The following is a 22,402-nucleotide window of genomic DNA, read 5'->3' as shown; positions in this document are numbered from 1 at the left end:
TAGATGTCCAGTATTTTTAAAACCAAATTATTCTAGAAATCTATTTTTCCAGAAACATACCTTTATTCTTTTTATAAATGAAGCTCTTTCACAACTAGATTATTATTTTATTTTTATCTTAATTCAATAGGCAATATTCAGTTATAAGTATCTATGATTCATGATTTTTCTGGTCATGATTCTCCATAGCAATGGGCCATGCGTATCCCAGAAATTCTGATGCTCCAAATGACAGTGCTATCAACTTCTCACTCCTGGTTGAGAATCAGTGCCTCAGTGAGTCACACTTCCTGTTAGGTTGTGTTGACTTTCTCAGGTATGTTGGCTCAGATACTAACACCAGTCCAATGTATGATAGGTGCCGCATATACTTGTAATCTTTATAGCAAACCCAATAGGTAAGTATCAAATGAAGCCCAATGAGTTTTCCTCACTTAATCCAAGTCACACTGAGCCAATGATTAGAAGAGCCAGGATTTTAATGATATCTATCTCTTACTTGAAAACCTGTGCTAATTTCACTGAACCGCTAGGGTTTGAATCTTCCATCAAAGATGATTTGAGATATTGTAAACTTTGTTACCCCTCCCCCTCCAAGTCCCGAGGTTTGTTGGTTTGTTTGCATAGAAGTAATGGTAAACTATTTTGTCTCTTTGCTCTTTTGCTTCTGAAGGAATAACCACAGTCCTCACCATGACCACACTGAGCATCAGCGCGCGGCATTCTTTGCCCAAGGTGTCCTATGCTACTGCCATGGATTGGTTCATAGCTGTCTGCTTTGCTTTCGTATTTTCCGCCCTTATTGAGTTTGCTGCTGTCAATTATTTTACCAATATTCAAATGGAAAAAGCCAAAAGGAAGTCCTCAAAAGCCCTCCAGGAAATACCAGTGGCTCCCGTGCAGAGAGAAAAGCCTCCCGAAGCACCTCTGCAGGTATTTGACTTAATCTCCTTCAGTTGAAGATTTCAGCTTTTTGGTCAGATTTGCATTGCCAGGGGAAACACTGAGAATTCGAAAATACCAATAATAATTTGTAAGTCATTTAAAATCCAGAAAAATAGAAAAGGATAATTGTAAATGTAAATTTAAAACTATGATTAATGGCCTAAAAATCAGATGGGTCCCGATGAGCTAGATTTACGTGGAGCCAGTTGTTTGAAACCTCCTGTCAGAATTAAAAGTTTTTGACTGGGGTAAAATCTGATGTCTACTATTAAGAGGAACCTGTGGATAACTTTGAGTGGGTTGATCAGTCATTTTAGTGGACTTCATTGAACAAAGTAAAGCAGCGGGTCTTGACGTGATCCCACATTAGAACTATCCCATGGGGCCTGGTGGGGCCTGTGCCCTTGCATTAAACAAGAAAATAAAACCAATAAACAAGAAGACCCATAGTTGTAGCTGATGTACACCAAAGATGAAGCATTATTGTCCTAAAGGGACAGACCTAAAAGGATGTAAAAATCTAAGAGCTACTGTAATTTACATTGCGCACATCAGTGATTCTGTGATTAAAGAAAAAAAGTTTTAAAGTAACGTTTTCCTCATGGACTCCAGTTGTACAAAAATAGCAAGATCTTCATGAAAACTGGTAAGCAAACAGGCAGCTCCTCCTCCTCCTCTCCCCCCTCCATCTCCCCCTCCTCCTCCATGATCTGTTTCTTCCTTAATCTCACTCTACTCAGCTTCCTCTTGAATCAGCAGACAAGTGTCTGTGGTCCCTTATCCATAGCCTTGTAGTTGCCACAAGTGGTCTAACACTCTTTTGCCCAAATCAAAGTGTATATATAAATGATCAACTTTATTGTCTGTAGATAATAACTCATTCTTATTTGTTAAACCATTCATTCATTCCTTTATTTTTTTTTTTTTAGCTCATTCAACAAATACACATCCAATGCCAACCATGCAACAGACTGTTTATGGTCTGGGAATCCACAGTGTACATACCCCCATCCCCGGCCCTGCCCTGCAGCAAATATCCAGCTCTGTGGAGCTTACATTTAAGTGTGTAGGAGGAGGAAAGGGAGACGCATGATTTAAAGAACATAACTAATAAAATACGTGGCGTGTTAGATGGTGACTGTGGTAGGGCTGGTAGTGGTGGTAGAGCTGCAGCCCCTAAGAGGAAGGACCGACGTGCTGGGACGGTGTGGGAGGGCTGGGATTCCATTCGGAATGCAGGTGCCAGGGCAGTCCTCCTCCGCAGGAAGATGGCGGCAGAACAGATTAGGTTAGACGCTCACCCCCGCGGGAATTAACTGGTCGGGGTTCAACAGTCTATAGCTCCTGCAGAGCTCTGGGCACTGGTTCTCGAAGAAAAGCGTGCAGGTAGGGGAATTACTGCACTTCCCATTAAGTCAATTTTGGTAGTTTACATTTTCTTTTAGAAGAACCCATTTCACAAGATTTTCAAAATCATTAGAAAGGATTTTGTACACTCTTTTCAGTGGAAAAAAAATGATTATCTGCAGTTTTATTCCTTTCCCGTTCCCTAGGGATAAATTTATGTCCTCTCTGCCTTTGATTGTCGTTTTAATTGCTTTGCTCTATTGTGTTGAGGACTTGGTAGAACTTACTATTCCTTTCCAAAAAAAAAAAAAAAAAAAAAATTAAGTCTTGGGTATTTATTTATTTATTTATTTATTTATTTTACTGCTTCTGTTTTCTAATTACTGATTTGTGATTTATTTTATTTCTATCTTTCTGCAGGTTAATTACGTTACTCTTTTTCTAGTTTCTTGAGTTTAGTTCCTCTAATTTGTTTTCACTGTTTCTTATTTAATAATAAAGATTCCTTTATTGCAATGAGCTGTATCACATACAGCTTTGGCCATAGTTCATAACTTTTGATGCTTATTATCATAATTATTTGCTAAATATTCTACAATTACATGACTGTTTTTCTTTATAAGCTAAGACTTATTTGGAAGATAATATTAAAATTTCCAAAGTGGATTTGGCTTGTTTATTTAACTCCACTGTTCATTTCTAGTTGTGTCACATTGTATTCAGAAATGTTACCTGCACAAATGTAAATATTATTCACACTTTCATTGTGCTCTGAATTATGTTAAAAGCTTATAAATGTTTGATGGCAGTTTGAAAGAAGTTGATTTGTAGCTATTAAATCAATTTTACTTAAAACATTATTATTTCATCCATCTAATAAATCACCTCTTGTCTTCTTGATCTTTCAAACACCAAGAAAGACACAAACAGTTCTCCCACTGATAGGAGATTTGTGTTAAATTTTTTTCACATTTTGACTTTTTTTGTCTTATACACTTTGATACTCTGATATGCAACATGTAAAGATTCATAACTGCTCTGTTTTCATATCAGTTTATGTATTTAATCACAAAATAACCTTTTTATTTTTGTCCCATATAATACCTTTTCCTTTGAATTCTATTTGGTCTGATTTTAATGTTTTTTGTATTCTTTCTTAATATTAACTTTTGTAATATATTTTTACTACTAAATTCCTTATTCTTTATTTTCTCATGGACTTTAGAAGCTATATGTCATATCTTTATTTCACTAGTGATTAACTTTTAAGTTTTAAGACAACATATTTCTACTAATGATTTTCTAATAATGTTGAAAAGTATAAAAACATAATGACTCTCCCATGTAGCTATTAACTTCTCCCAACCCCAGGATTGCTCAAGTCCAGAGATTCTGGATTTGGAGATGTATTTTATATACATATTTTTTTCTATTTATAATGAGTTGTTATGGTTCTCTTTTCATTTTTTGCAAAGTGAACTTGCACTAGTGCTGTAATGGAATATTATAAATACTTAAAAGTACCACTTAATCAGAACAAAGCTAATGTCCAAAGGTGGGAAGAGGACCGATAATCTTCTGTTCGCTCCTTTAAACATATCGCTTGGATGGAGCTGTTGCCATTGCCAGTAAATCTCAATTGAACAAATGCAATGGGCTAAGTCCACTCTGATTCAGTAACTCCTCTTGGCAGGATGGGCCACAACCTGTGTGCAAATGACATAACCCAATGTCAAGAAAATTAAATTCGTTTGTGAGGGCATAGATTCATAGTATTTAAGGATGGGAAAGAAATCTAGTCAAAATATACATCAGAGGCTTCATGTCCTCTACAATATTTGACTATGTATGTATAATAACTCAGATCTCCACAGCAGTGTACTTGAAGTCTGTGTTCCTAAGACAGTGATTAATAGGTTAGCCCACCCATCCTCCTAACTCCAGATTCTCACCAGAGCATAGCTGGCTTTGGAGTGTCAGTTGTCAGTGAATGGCTTCAGTATCAAGTTCAACTTTGAAGGTTGAGAACACATTAAAATTAAGAGGGAGGGAGGATTTGGGGAGAGGGACAGAGAGAGAGAGAGAGATAGGGAGAAGGAAATTTAGAAGGAGAAAGATTGTGTTAAGAGCAAAATTTTAAAACATATTACGGGAAGGAAATATTCTAAGAATATATAAGGTTTGGAGTTTCAGTAGAGATTCTAATCAGACAGCTGAAATTTGCTTATTCAAATATGTATTCCAGCTTGTATGGCTGTTTACTTATTTGAATGGTGCTGCCTTTGTTTAAAATGTGCTTACACTCCTTATTTGGAATTGCCCCGAGAGTCTACCTGACATTTGGTAATTCAATAGTCCTTTGGGTAAGGTCACTAGTGGCTTGATTCATTGTCACTATATGTGACCTGTGGACTGTTAATGGCCTGGCAAAGGTTTATGGTGACCATTCGTATTCTCTGGGAATTGGAATGTGTATGGTTTATGCAATATTCATGAAGTAAGGAGAAAAGGCGGATTGGCAGAATCTAAGGGCAGCTGTGGGCAGCTTGAATATGTCTTTGGGCATCTCAAGAGGCAAAGCAGCTGTTCTACTTCTCTACTCAGCATTACCTTAATTCTGCCTTTGATTCTGTCCCTCCAACATTTGAGTTAAGCTTCATTGTTGTGGCTGTACCCTTCCACATACTTACTACTTTTGAGAGTATCTGTTCTCTCACTGATGCAGGTAATTTGGATTAATAGGCTGGTTTAGAAAATAAATAACTCTTAAAGAAGGGAATATTTCTTAAAATCATATTTTAAGAAATCATTTGAAAATATATCTTATAGTCCTTGTTCAGTTAGAAAGTATGCATTTATGAGTGTATGTTGTATCTTGTGAAAAAAATCCCATGATATAATAACTAAAGTTAATTGGTCTCTTAAATTGTATCAGGTACTATGTGATATGCTTCCCGTGTGCTATTTAATTTCAAGGTCATGATAACTATTTTACAAATGAAGAAACTGAGGTTGGCAGTTGTTAAGCGATGTACTCAAGAAATGGTAAACCCAATATTTAAATTAATTCAGCTGTATCTGAATGCAGAACTTCTTCTCTTTTATTAAAACTCTGTTTTATAGTATTTAATTTATTATATACCTATAAAGAATAGACAGTAGAACGTGTATATTATATACATGTATAAAACGATCAGCCCAAGAGTCTTGTTCATATTTCTATAAATAAATGACAATAGCAAAATATTCTGAATGCTCTTAACATGTCAGTTAACAAGAACTGTTGCAGACATTCAAGCCTTAATGATGGATTAGAAATGTTGAGTGATGGAACTGGAGGGTGAGATGGTAGTGTGTCATTCTCTGGAACAGAGAAGAGCAGTGAACCACCTTTAATTAAGAAGTGAATTAGTTCAAGTTTAGGTAGTGGCAGTTTCCATAGCAGGACATTTTCTCCCTTCCCACGATAATGATGATTTTCTTTTTTCAAGCTGCAAATGCATACTTCTCCACTGCATACCTTTCCTTTCCCATCTACCTAATTTCTTTGTTTCCTTCTCACTGTAACTCTTCTTCTTGGACTTCTCAATTTTAAAATGTTTGTAGATTCTTACAAGGATATTTGTAAAATTAAAGAGCTATTTGCTCTACTTAGAGTCTTAAGAAAAAGATCATATAAAGATATGTAATTAATTCAAGGTGCCTCTTGGATTCAATAATTTAAGTGCACTCATGAGAATCTCCTTTTTTACTATCCATTCTTCAAAGTCAAACTCAAGCCTTATTTCCCATATGTGACTTATTCTGACTGGGGGTAAGGATCTCCAGGACATGGTCTTAGGGATCCACATCTACAAAATGGGGATGCTAATGGGACCTACTGGAAAGGCTTATCGTGAGGGTTAAATAACATCGTACATGTCAAGTACATAGTACAAGTTTTAATGCCCAGTAAATAATTGTGTGATTGTTATTATCCTTTATTTCTCGAAGCATCTTCAACATTTAAAGTATGTATCACAAAATTTGTCATTCATAATATCCTGAAGTATTGTGCATAAGCAAATTGTTTCATATATGACTGCTATATTTACCTAGCTTAGGCGGCGAGCTCCTTAATAAAATTGATTATGGTTTCATTCTGTTTCCTCACACAACACATTGCATGGTGTTTAATAGTTACAGTTTATTGATGGATTATAATGAGTCAACTCTAGGAATTGGACAACGGAGAATGTGGTGCCTCTGAAATTATATAAATATCAACCGTGTCCAAAAACATTTGTATTTTATGTAAAGTTCTTTCTCACCAAAGTAAATGTGAACATCAAACAGATGTTATGTAGTGAGCTAGAGCTGAGTCGCTGGGAGCATCGAGAACAGCAAATATTCAGTCTTAGCATTCTGAGACACACTTGTTAACAGTTAAACTCAGCTAGTGGGCAGCAATGAAGAGCTGAGAGGGATGCTTTGAAAAAAATAAAACAAAACAGAAATCTCAGTAAATCACAAGTACAACTGTGCATTAGGAGGAAAGCATCATTTGTTCTCCTTTGGTCATTTTAATCATATCACTTACACAGATGTCAATGACTATTAGCAACATCAGTGTTAAAATACAATGATTTCCTAGCAGTTGGTAATACACAAGCTTCATTTCTTTGCAACAGGGTGTACAAACTAGGTCAGTTTCAGATTTTCATTTTAATCATTCTCAAAACTCCTCTTAGAAATGCTGTTCTTTAAATAGTTTAAGCTAACACACAGAAAAGTTTCATTTTTCCATTTGTCCATATTTCTTTCATTTCTTAACTTAGTTTAAAAATCTCTTTTCTTGGCAGTTTGAAAAAGGACATGAAGAAGTGCTGTCAGTTCACTTGACATTTACATGTGTTTGTGACAGTAGTTTAATGACATTCTTTAAATCTTATATAAATTGTACCTCCCCAAGCCCATACCTTATTCAGTACAGAATGTTCATTAGTTTAGTAATGCTCTTTAGGCAATGAGTAATTGCTTAATTGCACAATTACTAAGCGGTATGATTTATGTTAAGAATAACAGAATTATGTTTCATTTTCGGCCATATTTTTTATCTTTTAGTTTTGTTACCTGTCTTCTGCAGATTCATGAGAAATTGTCATGTTGCTAATCCTTGAGAGCAAATCTAGTCATTTAACAAGTGTTTACCAAGCAACTGCTATTCACCTGTCACCATGCAGGGCACTGAGAACTCAAAGATAAAACTTTGGAGCATTGTCTAGTGAAGGACAGAGGTTAGTAGTCTTGTGAGTTAGTAGTATATTTAGTATATAGAAGTGTGTCTCGAGTCCTGGTTTTAGATTAATGCAAGCATACTTTTAGTAGTGGGAAATTACTCTCAAATCTTCACTGCTACCTCAGACCTGTCTGCTGAAATACCAATCTCTATATTCAATTACATATTGGGAACCTATTATATTTATGAATATTATGAAATACCTATTAAGTGTCAGTATGCTAGAAATACTGTGCTCACTCCCTTCATAGATATGAGGATAGTAGGGAGGACCAACATTCAATGATTAATTTCAAATAATTAAATAATGATTAAGTGCAGAATGCTGTGCAGAAGCGGAGAGGGTAGTGATAAGTTATATGACAGAGAATTACACTGAGACTTCACATTACTTTTTTGAAATGCAAAAAGTGACAAGTTAAGGGACATCACTCAAAATGACAAAAGGAGGAGAAGCAATCAGTTTCAATAGCTTATCAAAACCATATTGTGCATATTGGGTGATTATTGGTAATAATATTGCATGGGAAGAAAAATGCCAACATTAGCATCATAATGAAATATGTAGTCTATTTCTTCCTCCAGAATGGGAAATGCCATAATTTTGATGCTGCATTAGGAAGGCTAGATATATTAGTCAGTGTTCAAGGAAAAAGTAAGGCATCTTATAAACCTTGGTTTATAAGGGTAGGGTGTGTGTGTGTGTGTGTGTGGTATAGATATAGATTAATAGTAAATCCATTCTTTTATTTTCTTGTATTCTATATTTATAAATATCGCGGCAAAGGGAGAAGCTGTGAAATGTATTTATGTAGTACATGGAATTTGGGGACATCGCATGTCATTACCATCATTATCATTGTTTTTACTGTCTACTATGTACCATATAGATGTGTGTGTGTGTGTATGTGTGTGTGTGTGTATGCATATAATATATGGTGCTAGTTGCTTTATATGGGATATCTCTAATTTCTACAATGAGTCCCAGGATGAATTGTTGTGTTGTTATACACATAATTTTATGGTTGAGGAAAATAATGTTTTGGAGACTTTCAGGTGCGTGGTGCTGCACTTCACTAGAGAAAACAAGGAGGCATAAAGGAATTGTGTCTCTACTCTCAGTTCTCCAGTGTAGCTTTAATCACACAACCCAGTATTTCGGCTTGCACTCCTCTGTTAGATGATGAAGTTAGGCAAGGTTATATCTAAATTTCCTTCTAAGTTTTTAAAAAGATTTTATTTATTTATTTGAGAAAGAGAATGAGCAGGGGGAGGGGCAGAGGGAGAGGGAGAAACAGACTCCTCCCTGAGCAGGGAGCCCGATGCGGGGCTGGATCCCAGGACCCTGAGATCATGACCTGAGCCAAAGGCAGACGCTTAACGACTGAGCCACCCAGGCGCCCCTAAATTTCCTTCTAATTGAAAAATTGACATTCCTACACACTCGCTTACTCTCTATAAATAATGCCAGCTTGCTTTATATTCTTTAACATGTGCTTACTTTAGTAAAACTGATTAGAAGGAGGATGGTTCTTTTTGGGTTCACTGAATCAGATCAAAATAAATATTCAGGGTATTTTATGCTCACCGCTATAGTAAAGATCGTACCGTTCCAATAACAATAAGAGCATTAACTGATACTATGTTACCAAGTACCAGAGAGTATTTTAAGCATTTTACGTGTATTAACACATGTAATTGTCACAGCGGTCCTGTCCTGTCTTCATCCTCGCTGACAGATGAGGAAATTGAAGCACAGAGAGGCATGAGTGATTTTTTCCAAAATCATGCAGCTGCTAAGTAACCAAGCCAAGATTTAAAGCCAGGTAATCTGGCTCCAAAGTTTAGGTTTACAACCCCTAGGAATTGCTGCCCCACAGTCATAACCTGCTTCCACCACTACTGATCCTCAGCTGTGCCTTACCACCACATATTCATTCCGCATCCCAATTCCAGGTTTCCTGAAGGCTGTATTAATGTTCACATTGTTGCAAGTGTAAGCCATACTTTGGAACTCTATCCTGTTTATAAATAAGCCCTGTCCATTAGCTAGTAGTTTAGTTTACATAGAAGCCAAAATCACAGAAAATTAGTCACACTCTCCAAATCTCCAGCTTTGCATAAAACACATGGGCATTTTGTCAAGGCTAAAAATTATAAATTGATTTAGCACAGTCATTTCAACAAATTTTAGAGCAGTCCACCGTTTTCCCAATATTTGGCATTTTAAACATTTAAAAAAACATTCAAAAGTATTACTATTATTTTTTATTTGAAACAACCTATTTTACATGTGTTGATATATTTAATTAACAATATTTACTTAAAACATATGCTCAGAGGAATTGTTTTAAAGGTTGTAGGGAAAATTTTAAACAAGTTCAAGAGATAGTTTTTGCCCTAAATGAATTTTGTACTATGTCAGGTGGCGGAGTATAGGGACGTAAATCATCAAGAGGAGCAAATATTCTGTAGGGATCAAGGAATGTTGTGAAGAAACATCCTGAACTTTGACAGGGCATGGTGGGAGAACTCAGCCTGGCAGTGACGTGTATTTTACCGATGGGCAGCAGATGCAGGAGAATGGCAAGGAAATGAGCTAGCTAGCTCATTACTGTAAATACCGTTAGTTTGGTTTGTGATATTCATGGACCAGCCTAAGGATCGTTCTAGCATTGCTATATGATTAATAAACTATTACTATATTACTGGAATTTTTATTACTTCTCCATTTACTCCAGCACTTCTGGCCCAAATTTGCTAAGAACCTAGCAAGTACTCAAGAAATATAATTACTGACTGATTTCAGTCCTCATACAACTGAGATATAGGCTCAGTTGCCAGGAATAGCAATATATGAAGGAACCACATAGTTCCATCAGTGAAGTTTTATTAAAAGTATTTTTTTAAGTGGTGTTTCCAATTTTTATTAATTCGGTGATCTTTTCCCATCTATGTTAGTAATGTGAGTGAACCAGCCCTTCTTTTAAGAGTGGAAAAAAAATCAGCTTCAAAAATTACAGCTGCTTGAAACAAATTCCCTCAATGTTTAGCTACATTTTCCAGCAAATTCTCTTCCCTAAGCTACTATGTAAGATTATTCATTCCTTCTGGTTTATTTGGCTAAGCTGCCAATTTCCCTTTTGCTATTTTGAGGGACTAATTTCTCACAACATAATATACATAGCTAAATCTCTAGCTTTTCACTCAGCCTCAGATGTTTTAGAAGTTTCAAGAATTATCAGTTTACGTATTACTTATTTCATTTCACTTAAATGAATTAAAGGATATTATGCATAAAAAATATCTCTGGTAGAAGATTATTATGTATTTTGGTTAATTTAAGGAGAGGGCAGTTTCTACTCAGATTGTATGGCATGATATGGTTGTCTAGGTTCTAGAATTTCAGATTTCACAAGACTCTTACCCTGTCTAGCTTTGTTGCCTCAATAACACATCTTATTCTCTCACAAAGCCTCCTGACTTTTCATATCCCTCTTAGTTATTCTGCAAGGTGCTATTCTTTCTCCCTCAGTTTCTCTCTCTTGTACTTCGACTTCAATTTTTAGAACTCCAACATGGTCATAGTGATGACTAGCATGGGGATTTGCTTATTCTCTCCAGTCTCGTGACTCCCAACCACGCAGTCCAGTGATTTTGGCTTCTCTCTCAAGCTCTCTCTCTCTCTCTCTCTCTCGGGGCAAATTTGGCTAAAACAAACTTGTTTAGAGATGACTTTTACTTGCTTTTTGCTTGACTAACTGAAAACAGTTGTGGGCTCCATAGTCCGAGAAAAACCTGTCTTTAGGAGATTCAAAGAAAGGAATGGGGGTGTGAGCATGAGGGTGTGGTTTAGTTTTTCTGTGAGCACTTTCTCTCTTTACCTCCCGAAAAAGTTTATCTAAGCCAAATCAGTTTAATGGGGACATCAGGGGGGCCCTTGAAAGTGCAAAATTATGCTATTAAAATGAAAGGAGGATATATGATGGAGGAAGTATCCCCATCACTTAGTACATCTGTACTTTCTCTTCAGCCGTCTTCGGCACTGGAGCGTTGGTATTTTCAAAGAGAATGTGGCAAAAGAGGGTATGGACTCTGTATCCACGGAATGGAAAGCCAACTCTTTACATACAAAATGGGCATACTATTGTTTCCAGCTTAACCAACTATGAACACTTGTGAACATCTGGATAGATTTTTTTTTAAGTCTTTAAGAATGTGAACTTTAGGACCAATATTCAGCACAGAGCCTGGCACCCAGTAAATGCCAATTCAATGTTGACTGAGTCAGTGGATCAGAGAATGAATGAATGCAATGTGGTCTCTGTAAAATATTAATAATAACAATAGTGACAGGAAAGAGGAGTCCTAGATGACAACAAAAATAGAGAAAACTCCCATATGCCCATTCCAGTGCTGCTCTTTTACTTTGTAAGGCCCACACTGACTTTGGGGATTACTGAAGGAAATCTGCATGACTCTTTTCTTGACCCAAAACCACCTGGTTTCTTTGGAAGTGTCTCATATGAAGCAACTATTATCCCTGCCCTTTCGACGGCTGTGCCTTTGACTCGGTCTTATTTGGGTTACTCTGGCTCCTGATGTAGACAGGCTACTAGATGGAAGTGACAGTTATGCTCAACTGTGCTGTTCAGGCTACACCTGGAACACAAGGAAATGTTGTTTGATTGTGTGTGAAAAAAGGATATAATCGATTCCCTTCTGAGAACTGGTTTGAATGGAGAAGCACTGAGAAGGGTGTCCTGCTTGGAAGATCAGAAAAGGAGGCCTTGCGGAGCCTGAAAGGTGCTTCCACAGAAAGCAAGTGAGAGCTGGACAACCCTATAGTAATTTGATAGTTTGATATTCTTAGAGCGGATCCGTCACTAAAAAAATGTGACTGCAGTGATGAATGAAGAGCGTGGGCTGAGCACTTGACATTCACTAGCCAAATGAACCTGTGATTTGTTTAGACAAAAGTCAGTTTTTATTAGGTTGAACCATATGAAAATACTATTTATATTGGTTAAAATGGTTTTAAAAAGTCAAAAACAGTCTTCTGAAGCGAAGATGAGGCCTAGATCTGACTTATAATTTCTTTTATCAACTGTTTCTTTTTGATAGCAAAACAGGTAATTAGAAATAAATTGTCCTAGTGATTATAGTGGTTAACATTTTTAAAATGTATTAGTTTGTTTTCAAGACAAAGGTTTAGGTTGGAGCTGAGAATGTCAAAACCTTGGACCTGTACTCAGTGTGCCTGGGGGCTGATGGGAACATACCCTCTATGGGCATCTTAATACTCTCAGTAGGATTGTTTTGTTAGTTTATTTATTTTATTTATTTTATTTTATTTTGACTTGAAGCAGCTGAGGCTTGTATAGATGTAGAGCATCAACAGGCACTCTCCCCTGTGTTTAGCTCACTATTCCTGCTTCTGCAAGCAAGAAACCCACTTTGCTAAAGGCTTAGCTGATCCTGAAAAATGTTAACATGCTTTCTGCTTAATGTTTGCCAACGGGCTGATCTAAAAATGGCACCAAGGAGGTTACCTATTATCCACAGAACAAGAATACTTTTCGGGACTGAAATAGATTACGGCCAATGGGGACTTGACTCGCGGACAGAAAGTTATATTAGTATCCCTGAGCGATTCAGAAAAACGGAATTAGATCTTATGTGGTGAATCCTGTTTGTTTTTGATTAATTAAAAAAATGAATCTCTCTTTAGTACTTCCAATATTTAAGTTCTTTTTCTCTTAGACTTATTTTCCCACAGTGTTTTTTTTTTTATCAAGTGCACTCATCTTTCAAAATTATGGAAATCGTTCATTTTTGCACATTTGCAATGGGTAATATCTTTTGCACCATAGCCAAATTAATTTTATCAAATTCATTACTAAAAATACTTTAAAGAAGTGTTTTGAAGCATCATTGAGATAGAATATGGAAAGACTTAAAATCATATATTGAATGAAACATACATTTTTTTTTCTCTGTGGTCTTCAAATTCCTAGCAAATTGGAAACTTTTATTGTTTTTTATTTTTCCAATTAATGTATAACGGGTAGGTTGGCTTTGTTTGCTTGTTGCCCTTGTGGTTTACCCAATTTAGGATTTTTTGGGGGACAAAAATGTCCTGGCTTGACCAATAGACTAGATAGTCACCCTAACAATGGAGGAAATGTAAAAAGCAGTTTTCCAGCAATGAAAATTTGCTAAAGGATTTAAGTTAATTATTTCAAATTATAATCTAGGTATATATGACCTTAATAGGCATCTTATAATGGGGTTAAAGGTTACAATTACAAGCAGTAGGGGATTTCAGAATTTCATGAGACAATTTAAGGTAATTATTGGCTACAATTAACTTCCTGGTTACTATCCGGTCGTTTCGCAGCCAGTAGGTGCAGCTAGCTACTCAGAGTATTAATATTCATAGCACTGTGAAGTTTCTAAGTTCCAAGGCACACAAAATTGAAGTAAAAAGGATCGCATCTCCTCATTGTGAGGCAGTGTTGGTATAAGGTACAGGCCAACTGTTCTTTAATGTAAGACAGAGCAATACTATTGCTTTATTCTCAAAAAGATACAGAGAGATGTAAAATTTGGAGCTCAAACATGTGGGTTGAAATCAGAAGTATGAAAATAAGGAGAGAAATACTGAATAAGATGTCCTTTCTTCCATGCACTTGCTGTCATTGCCTTGTGTGTTATCTAAGCATTTCAATTTTTTTTTTTTTTTTCTGTCAAGCCCTAGTTGAGGATATCCTAAGATTTCATCTTATGTGCTGATCTGGATGAGAGCATCTGCCAGACTTATATTAGGAAGAAGGAAAGAACTCTGCTGTTGTTTGGGATTATGGTCCTCTGCTCGGGAGACCTGACTTAGCACTGTGTAGTCCAGCCCAATTCATGATAGAGCTGATCATTTCAGAAATAGCTACATTAAATATGTACATTATATATGTTTATTCCAGACCACTTTCCTAGCACAGTAGAGTAAGCACAATCATACTCTCTCAGCAGTGTAAGCAATGAGACAGAATTTGTTGCTTTTTCACTAGCTCACCACAATGTTCTTCCCCAGTTTGAATGTGCTCCACCATCTGATTATTATGTTTACTCCATGGTGTTCTTTCTTCATGTCATTAATATCTTATTTTCTCTTTATTTATGATAATAGTTTGATAGATTTCCAGAGGATAAATAAATGTGATTTAATGGCTAAAATACAAATTGGATGGTCAATGGAGGGTTCATGGCTGTTTCGGATCACCTGGATGATCTCATGGTGTAGGCCTAGGTAGGTTCACTATTAGAACAATTTTAAAGAGTGCTGAGAAGATAAAGACATTAGCCAGAAGCCTCCTGATAAGTTCATGGTAGATGACAGATTAAGATGACAAGAACATAGCTCCACATAGACTATGTTACCCTTTGTAACAGCCATTCATTTGGTGTTTCTATTTCTACGTATGCATGCCCCATGTTGAGCAGGTATAACCTATAATTCATGTAGGAAATTCCCATTTATCTAACTACAAAAAGATAATTAGATTAAAAATCAGATAAAGTACAAAAAGCTAAATTAGATACAAGCACTTTTTGGTAATTCTATATAGTGCTAACTTATGTACGAATATGCTGCAATATAATTTTAGTGTAGAGTTAGTTTTTATGATAACCAAATGCTTTGAAAATTGACAACGCATGAGTAAAATGGGATTCTGCTAAGCACACAAAAAAATTAATCAGAAACTCATTCCAAAGTTTAATTTCAATGTTCAGTTTTTTTTTCACAATTCATCGAGCTGACATTAAAAGTTGCTTCCCTCCTCTTTTAAAACTGAACATTTTAACTCTTCCCTCACCAATTACTCTACCAACCAGATAAAGAGAGCCTTTGAAGCCTGGATCTCAGGCTTGAGGCGTTTGGGGTATTGCAAAAAATATATTGTGACAGAAAACATTTTTCGAGATGGTTGTGATAAGACCTCCTCCCCCACTGGTCGTCTGCCATGCATTTCTTACAATGTGATGGAGTCTGTTCCCTCACGTTTGAATCTGGTTGGGGCAGGGGGGCTGTGAGCCCAGCAGAAGCCGTGCTATGTGACATTGAGGCTGGGTCTCCTGAGACCCCTTACTGGGACCCAGCCATCATGCTGTAAGGAACCCAGGCCACATGGAGAGATCACAGGGAGGGTGTTTCGGCTGACAACCCCATTACCAACTCCCAGAAATGGGAATGAGGATGTCTTCAAGGTGGCTCCAGTCCCAGCCACTCTGACTAAAACCACCCAAGGGACACTGAGTGAGAGCTGCCTAGCTGAGTCCAGTCAACCTCCAAAGCCATGAAAGGGACTGTTTGGGGGGATCTGTTATGCACTCGATAACTGGAAAGCATATGCTTTTTAAAAAGTCAGATATACTCGAGTTCAAATAGTGACTCAACCTCTTGTTAGTAAGATGATGTCAGCCAAGGTCTTTAATTTCTCTAATTCTGTTTGTTTATCTTACAGATGTTTAATCTGGAATACTGTGGGTGCTCAGTAAATATGTTTTCCTCCTTTCCTCCCACTGTTCTGCCTTCCCTCCCTCCTTTCCTTTCTTCCTTCCTTCCATCCATCCTTCCCCCCTTTGCTTGCTCTAACTTTTCCTTCTTTTCCTTCCCATGTAAATTCAACTGAGTTCAGCTGCTTTTGTGGTAGACCATTTCAAACTGGAATATGTTAGTGCCAGGTGTGGATTTAATTGAACCTTTACTTAGAATGCAAGCAGACAGAATTCAGGATGCATTTTTTTTTCCCCCAGCGAAAACTGCTGAATCACTGGTTCCAAAATCGGCATAAAATATGTTCAGACCTTCCACAGACGGCATGTGTGATGCTATCAAGTGTCTTGGGGGAATGGGGTAAACACGTTTTTAAAAAAGGAATGTTTCCATCAGTTCCCAGTGAACATTATCTGAATTCGTTCAGGCGAAGAATATCTTAAAAAGCTAGATAAAGGAAATGAAGGCGTGAGCAACATGTTATTTGTAGGAATGACATACATTATCTCCTTGGCAACTGCAGGGTGGCATGCAATTTGGCAATCTATGTTGTGTCATCTCGGATGCCTGGAAGTCACTGTTTCCTATGGAAACAAAGGAAAGAACAACATGGGAAAAAAATTTTGATTTTAGTATGTTGGAAAATTATTTTAAAACCAAGGGGCCAGCAGGCTCCCATGGCATAACAAAAACTCAAAACGGCATTAAATTTTCATTTATTAATTCCACAATGCTTTAGAATATGGACTTGATCCAAATTTTCTTCGGCCCTGCTGAGCTTTTTATTCATGCTTTATGGTCAAATGATGACTCAAGACATGTGTATGGAACTTTGAATATACTGGTGTTTAGTAAGACTTTCTTAAACGTCAGGATCTCAGCTTATGCACGTTCATTTATCTGTTAATTCAACAAATCATTGTCGAGTGTCATCTTGCGCCAGGAGTTGTGCTAGGTGTTGAGGCTGTGTGCACCCTTTGCCTTATGTCTTATAATCATCCTGGCATATTCATAGGCTAGCATGGCTTTTCCTTATCTGAAGTGAATCCCTAATTTAGCAAGCATTCATTTGGCCCTGGTCTGAAGATCCCATTATATTGGGAGTTCAGAGATAGCAGATGGGAGCCACAGGGCTGCACGATACTTGATGGGACACAGAACAATTCTCATCATGGCTTTTCTTCGGTCGGTGATTTCAGAGAACTTTCTTAGGTATAGTGTCAGTTGGTTTTCATCAACAGCCTCCAAACGAATGGCTCTAAAATATTTCTAATGGTGACTGGTACTGGGAATTCTTTCACAATGGCATGGCAGATAAGGACTTGACATTTACTGTGGAGCAGAAACTTGGGTACAGGAGTCGGTAATTTCCAAGAATGATCTCGCCTCCCATTGATCAGTTTAGTGTCTCCAAACCATTGCCTTTACTGCTTATTCTACATCGGCTTCCAGCCTCACCACAGCAGAAAGTGGGACATTTATCCACATTTCTGAGGTGTGTCAAAGAACAAGTGGGAGGCAGACTGCTACTGTCCACCAAAGAGTCTCACAAAAGGACCTTATAGGCTGAACCTTCCAAATAGTGATTGCAAGTGTTCTTCCAGCCTGGAGGAGTAGAAACCATATGCCTGATTTTATAATTTCAATATTAAAATTAACGACCAGATTTCACTTCCTGGATTTTTCCCCCATAGGGTCTTATTTTACTATGTCCTTTCTAAGAGCAGTATTTCAGCTTAGAATTTTCTTGGGTTTGTGGATATATTCATGGAAGATTTAAATAGCACTGCAGCTGTACAGAAAAGCTGTTCTAGTGTGTGCTTTGAAAATCAGCTTTTCAATAACTGATAGCTTTAGAACTATGATTGAGAGGAAAAATCCAGTCCTTGTTAAACAAGCTATTTCAGCCACTGGCTACATGTTTCAACTGGCTTGAAGGAGAGACTCGCGTTTCCCATTGCTTTGCTCCTGCAGAGGCAGGTTGGTGCCTGTGAGCCTCATGCTTCTCCTGTGTAGCAGCAGAGGGCGAAGGGAAGGGGAAGGTTGATCCAGGAGGTGATGCTCTTCTGCTCAATAGCAATCATCCAGTCATACTTTTAAATAAGCAGATGTATGAAATGGGAGAGGAAAGACGTTTAATTCTGGTTATCAGCTAATATTCCGGGATTGACTCATTAAACAGTTCATTAACTACTGTAGTAGCCCAGGAAGTATAATCTGGATAGAATAAATGACTGTCATCTGGTTTCCAAGTGGATTTAAATGCGCTGCTTTTGGCTATATAGCTTTGCCAACTACTTATCTCCTGAGACACATTGTGTGAGACTCATTTTTGCTGTTCCGAGTGTACAGGAGGGAATGATTTCATTGTTGATTTATTTCAATACCATTTGCTCATCATTTATTTGTTATTCATTTGGCTTGTTTTTATTGACTATCTCTTTGTGCTTGGTACTGTGCTAGTTAGTGGGAAAGGGAAAACATAAGAAGCCTGCAGCCCTAAGGAATCCACTGTTGGGAGGGACACTCCCACAGTATGCTACACGCTAGGCTAGGGAAAAACCTAGAAGGCTGTGTGAAGATACAGCAGTTCAGATTAGCATCTCTGTGGTGGGGTATTCTGATGATGGTGGTGGATGTGTCACATTGAATTTCTCAGAGGAATCAATAGCTAAGTACTACCTTTGAAAACATAAAAGGGAGGCAAAGAAGATGGAGGAAGGAAGGCAGTGAGGGGTACGTACAAAGATCTGGAAGCAAGACAATACAGCTGATACCTGTAGAACTAAATGAAGGCATCCTGCTAGAGTCCAAGTGTTTTAATCGGGTTTCCCCAAAAGCAGAACTCTGCTGCAGGGATTTATGTGCAAGCACTTTATTTTTTGAGGTGATCCCAAGAAGTGCTGTGAGGAAATTAAGATGGAAAGGAAGAAAATCCAGTAAAGTATGATTAATGAGCAGATTTACCACTGTGTAATAATCTAGAGATTCTCTCAGAGTATGTGTGGAACACACCTCAGAATTGTCCCACTGGTTGACAAAGAAGTGGGATATTTATTTACCAACTCTTGTCTCTTGTTAATTAGGATTACTCAAGGGATGTTAACTTTCTTGAGCTTTTGGTCAAACCCTCTCCCCCAGATCAAACTCCTGTAGACAGAGTACCCTTTAGTCAGAGAAAGGCAGTAAGCCATCATCTTGTCTGGAGTAATGTCTGGGTAAACCAAATAAAAATAGACAAGGCACCAATAGCATATGCTACACTAGAGTAACTGGGGTAGTTACAAGGAGGGTTTGAGAATAATAGGGAAGATGAGATTGGACTGGGAGGCAGGGCCCAGGTAATGTAGAGTGTTATGCTATGTAAGTATTTAAGTTTTTTTTTCTTGAAAACCGTAGAGTGCCAACTGGAAGAATATAAACAAGGAAGTAATGTGATCAGATTTACAAGGCATAAATATTATTTTAGTGGAGAGTAGAGAGAGGGAAGACTCATAAGCATGTTAGGTCTGAGAATGTTAATAGCATATGCAGTAACCAGGTGAGAAATGTTGATTGCCTTTACAAAGGCTGTGAAGAAGACTAAGCATATCGGAAAAATATTGGAGAAGTTGGACAGAAAAGAATAAGGCAGAAGTGGGCAAGAATAGTTGAAGTTTTGTGGCTTGTATAGCTAACTGGTTAGTGTGCCAGTCTTTAAGATCTAGAATACAGCAGGAGGGATGTATTTGTAGGGATAAATACCTTGGATTCATTGGATATGAATAAATTTGTATATAGATTTGACTTTAGACAAAAATGTTTCCGTAAGGGTAAGAATTTTGGGCCTTTCCTCCACTCTTGTATCACTAGAGCCAAGAACAGTGCCTGACGTATAAATAAACACTCAATAAACATGTGTTGAATAATTGGATGAATAAGTGAGTGGATGTACGAATGAATAAATTAGAATCTTGGTATGCTTCTCGTGTATCTGAATGATAGCCTTCTGGATATATGGGTCTTCAGGTTGGAGAGAAATTTGGGAGGTAGCCATTGATTTTATAATATTGATATAAAGATGGTCATCCAAGCCACTGGACAGGCTTATTTACCCAAAGACTGAGATGTCTGAGAGTTGAACCCTATGGAAAGACAGCATCTTAGAATTAGGCAGAGGAAGAGAATCCCACATCAGAGACTAAGAAAGCTAAGGGGGACGTGACTAGATTGTGGCATTTATAGGAAAAAATTGAAGAAGGAAGAAGTGATCAACAGTTTTAGATGCTACTGAGTTAGTAGGTAAGACGCAGATTTTAAAAAATGCCTGTTGAAACAATCCACAAAGAGTTTTAAGGGTAAGGTAAGACAGGACCTCAGATAATGATGGGTTGAAGAGTAAATGACAGGTGAAGAATCAGGAGTGGTAAATGGAGACAGTTTTTCTCTAAACTGGCAGTGATAGAAAGAACAGTAGCTGGAAGGGGTCAACAGATTGAGGAGTTGAGGGAGTTGATATTTTGGAAGGGGTCAACAGATTGAGGAGTTGAGGGAGTTGATATTTTCATTTTCTCCTTTGTAATATAAGAAACATTTTAGTATGTTATATGTTGAGAAAGCGTGAATATTTTTTTAAATGCTAATAGAATTAAGTAGGCCCAGATCACAGGATTCCTGATTTTTGTGTCTCTCTTCAAACATCCATCAGCCCAGAAGGACACCTTTTAGACAGGAGCCTTTAATTATCTCTTCCTGCAACTGACAGATCTGGGCAAGTTGGGTTTTAGCTCGTTCTTAGCATAGCTCCAAGGAATGGAGCTGGTTATCTCCATCTAGAAATAGGAAATAAGATGAATTTTGAGTAGAGCACAGAATGTAGTTCCCATATATTTCCAACACTTTCTGAGGTGTACAGTATTCATTTAATATTTAGTTCTTTTGAAAAAATACAGTGAATATCTGAGGATAGAAATAATGGAAGCTTATATTGTAATATTTTACCTGATAGGGACTAGCCACATTTTTGCCTTAGAATATGAAGTGATAACAATGTAATATTAATATTTAACAAGTACTGTTTGCTTACTGTGTTCTAGGTAGAGTGTTAAGGGCTTTATGAATACTACCCCATCAGTAACTCTAAGTACTATTGTTATTATCCTCATTTTACTCAGGAGAAATCTGAAGCACAGTGAGGCTAAATAACACCCCCCCAAGGTCACATAGCTAGTATTTAGCAGAATCCGAAACTTGAATCTACCTGATTTCAGAACCTATGGTTCTGACTTTGGTTTTTAACTCCTAATATCCTGCCAATAAGAATGATAATGAAGATAGATGTTTGGGAGCTTTGGGCTTTAAGATTCATTTTATAGATGTTTGTAGAGGGCACATTTTTCTTGCTTCCTACCAGATATTTGGGCAATCTAGTTTCTGGCCTGCTTGGCTGAAGTGGTTATCTTGGTGGTATACATTAATGTGCTGATGAGCCATTTACCATAAATTGCAACTCAGCTACTGGTTCAATTCATGCTAAATTTGCAATCTGCCTTTACTGAAGTGCAAAATTGTCTTTCTTGTCATAAAGTGGTAGAACATGCAAAATAGTCTAATACCTTATTTTCTAGCTCAAGTAAGATTATCTAAGCTCAGAGCAAGTTTTAAAATTTTCACTTTGGATGAACAGCTGTTTCAGCATGAGAGCCTTGTTAAATGTTGAATGGCTTTGATAATGCCCCATTGGAAACTATAGCTGATAGCATGGTACTTACTCTTCAGGACAAGTCAAATTATTTCCTGGAGAAAATCTAAATGGCTTCAGCAATTTGGGGGGGGGGGCGTCGTCTGACAATGTAAGAGCTACCAAGTGGTGTCATGGTACACTATCAATTTGTTCTGACTTAATGTGCTGTTTTACTGAGATGGAGTAAATTTGTAATGAATTGTGTTAAAAGGATAATTCAACATAGGCTTTATGACCAATTGCCTGTGCTTCCAGTTGTAAAGAATAGGGAAAGGAATTGATTTCGGAAATATAAGAGCATACACAATCAGTGGCTCAATGAGTCCTTTTTTACTAGACACATGTATGTATACACATTAACTTTATACATAATTTGGCACATGGATTGCTGAACTTCATTATCTTTAATTACTTGTAGATAATTACATGTTTGAAGAATCATTCGCAAGTCAGAAACTAGAGCTACTACTTATGTTGATACTTTCTCTGGGTTACAATTAAAGTTGAAATTGCAGTGTCTTATGCACCAGGGGGAGAAATGTTTCGGCTTTAGCAT

General features: G+C 37.3%; 1 protein-coding gene across 6 annotated transcripts in view; it reads left to right on the top strand.

Annotated features, from left to right (window-relative positions):
* The window catches only part of GABRA4 (gamma-aminobutyric acid type A receptor subunit alpha4), a 71,182-nt gene that overhangs the window by 25,722 nt on the left and 23,058 nt on the right, over window positions 1-22,402 (top strand). For all 6 annotated transcript variants that reach the window (XR_003521048.2, XM_035726406.1, XM_027600366.2 and 3 more), the window contains exon 8: window positions 674-933. Coding sequence is in view for 5 of the 6 variants with exons in the window: in XM_035726406.1 (XP_035582299.1) it covers window positions 674-933 (260 nt within the window). In the remaining variant the exon portion in view is untranslated. The remainder of the gene's footprint in view (window positions 1-673; window positions 934-22,402) is intronic.

Source organism: Zalophus californianus, chromosome 2, assembly GCF_009762305.2.
Source record: "Zalophus californianus isolate mZalCal1 chromosome 2, mZalCal1.pri.v2, whole genome shotgun sequence".
NCBI lineage: Eukaryota > Metazoa > Chordata > Mammalia > Carnivora > Otariidae > Zalophus > Zalophus californianus.
The sequence above is the reverse complement of the archived record's forward strand: the minus strand, read 5'-3'. Positions and strand labels throughout refer to the sequence as shown.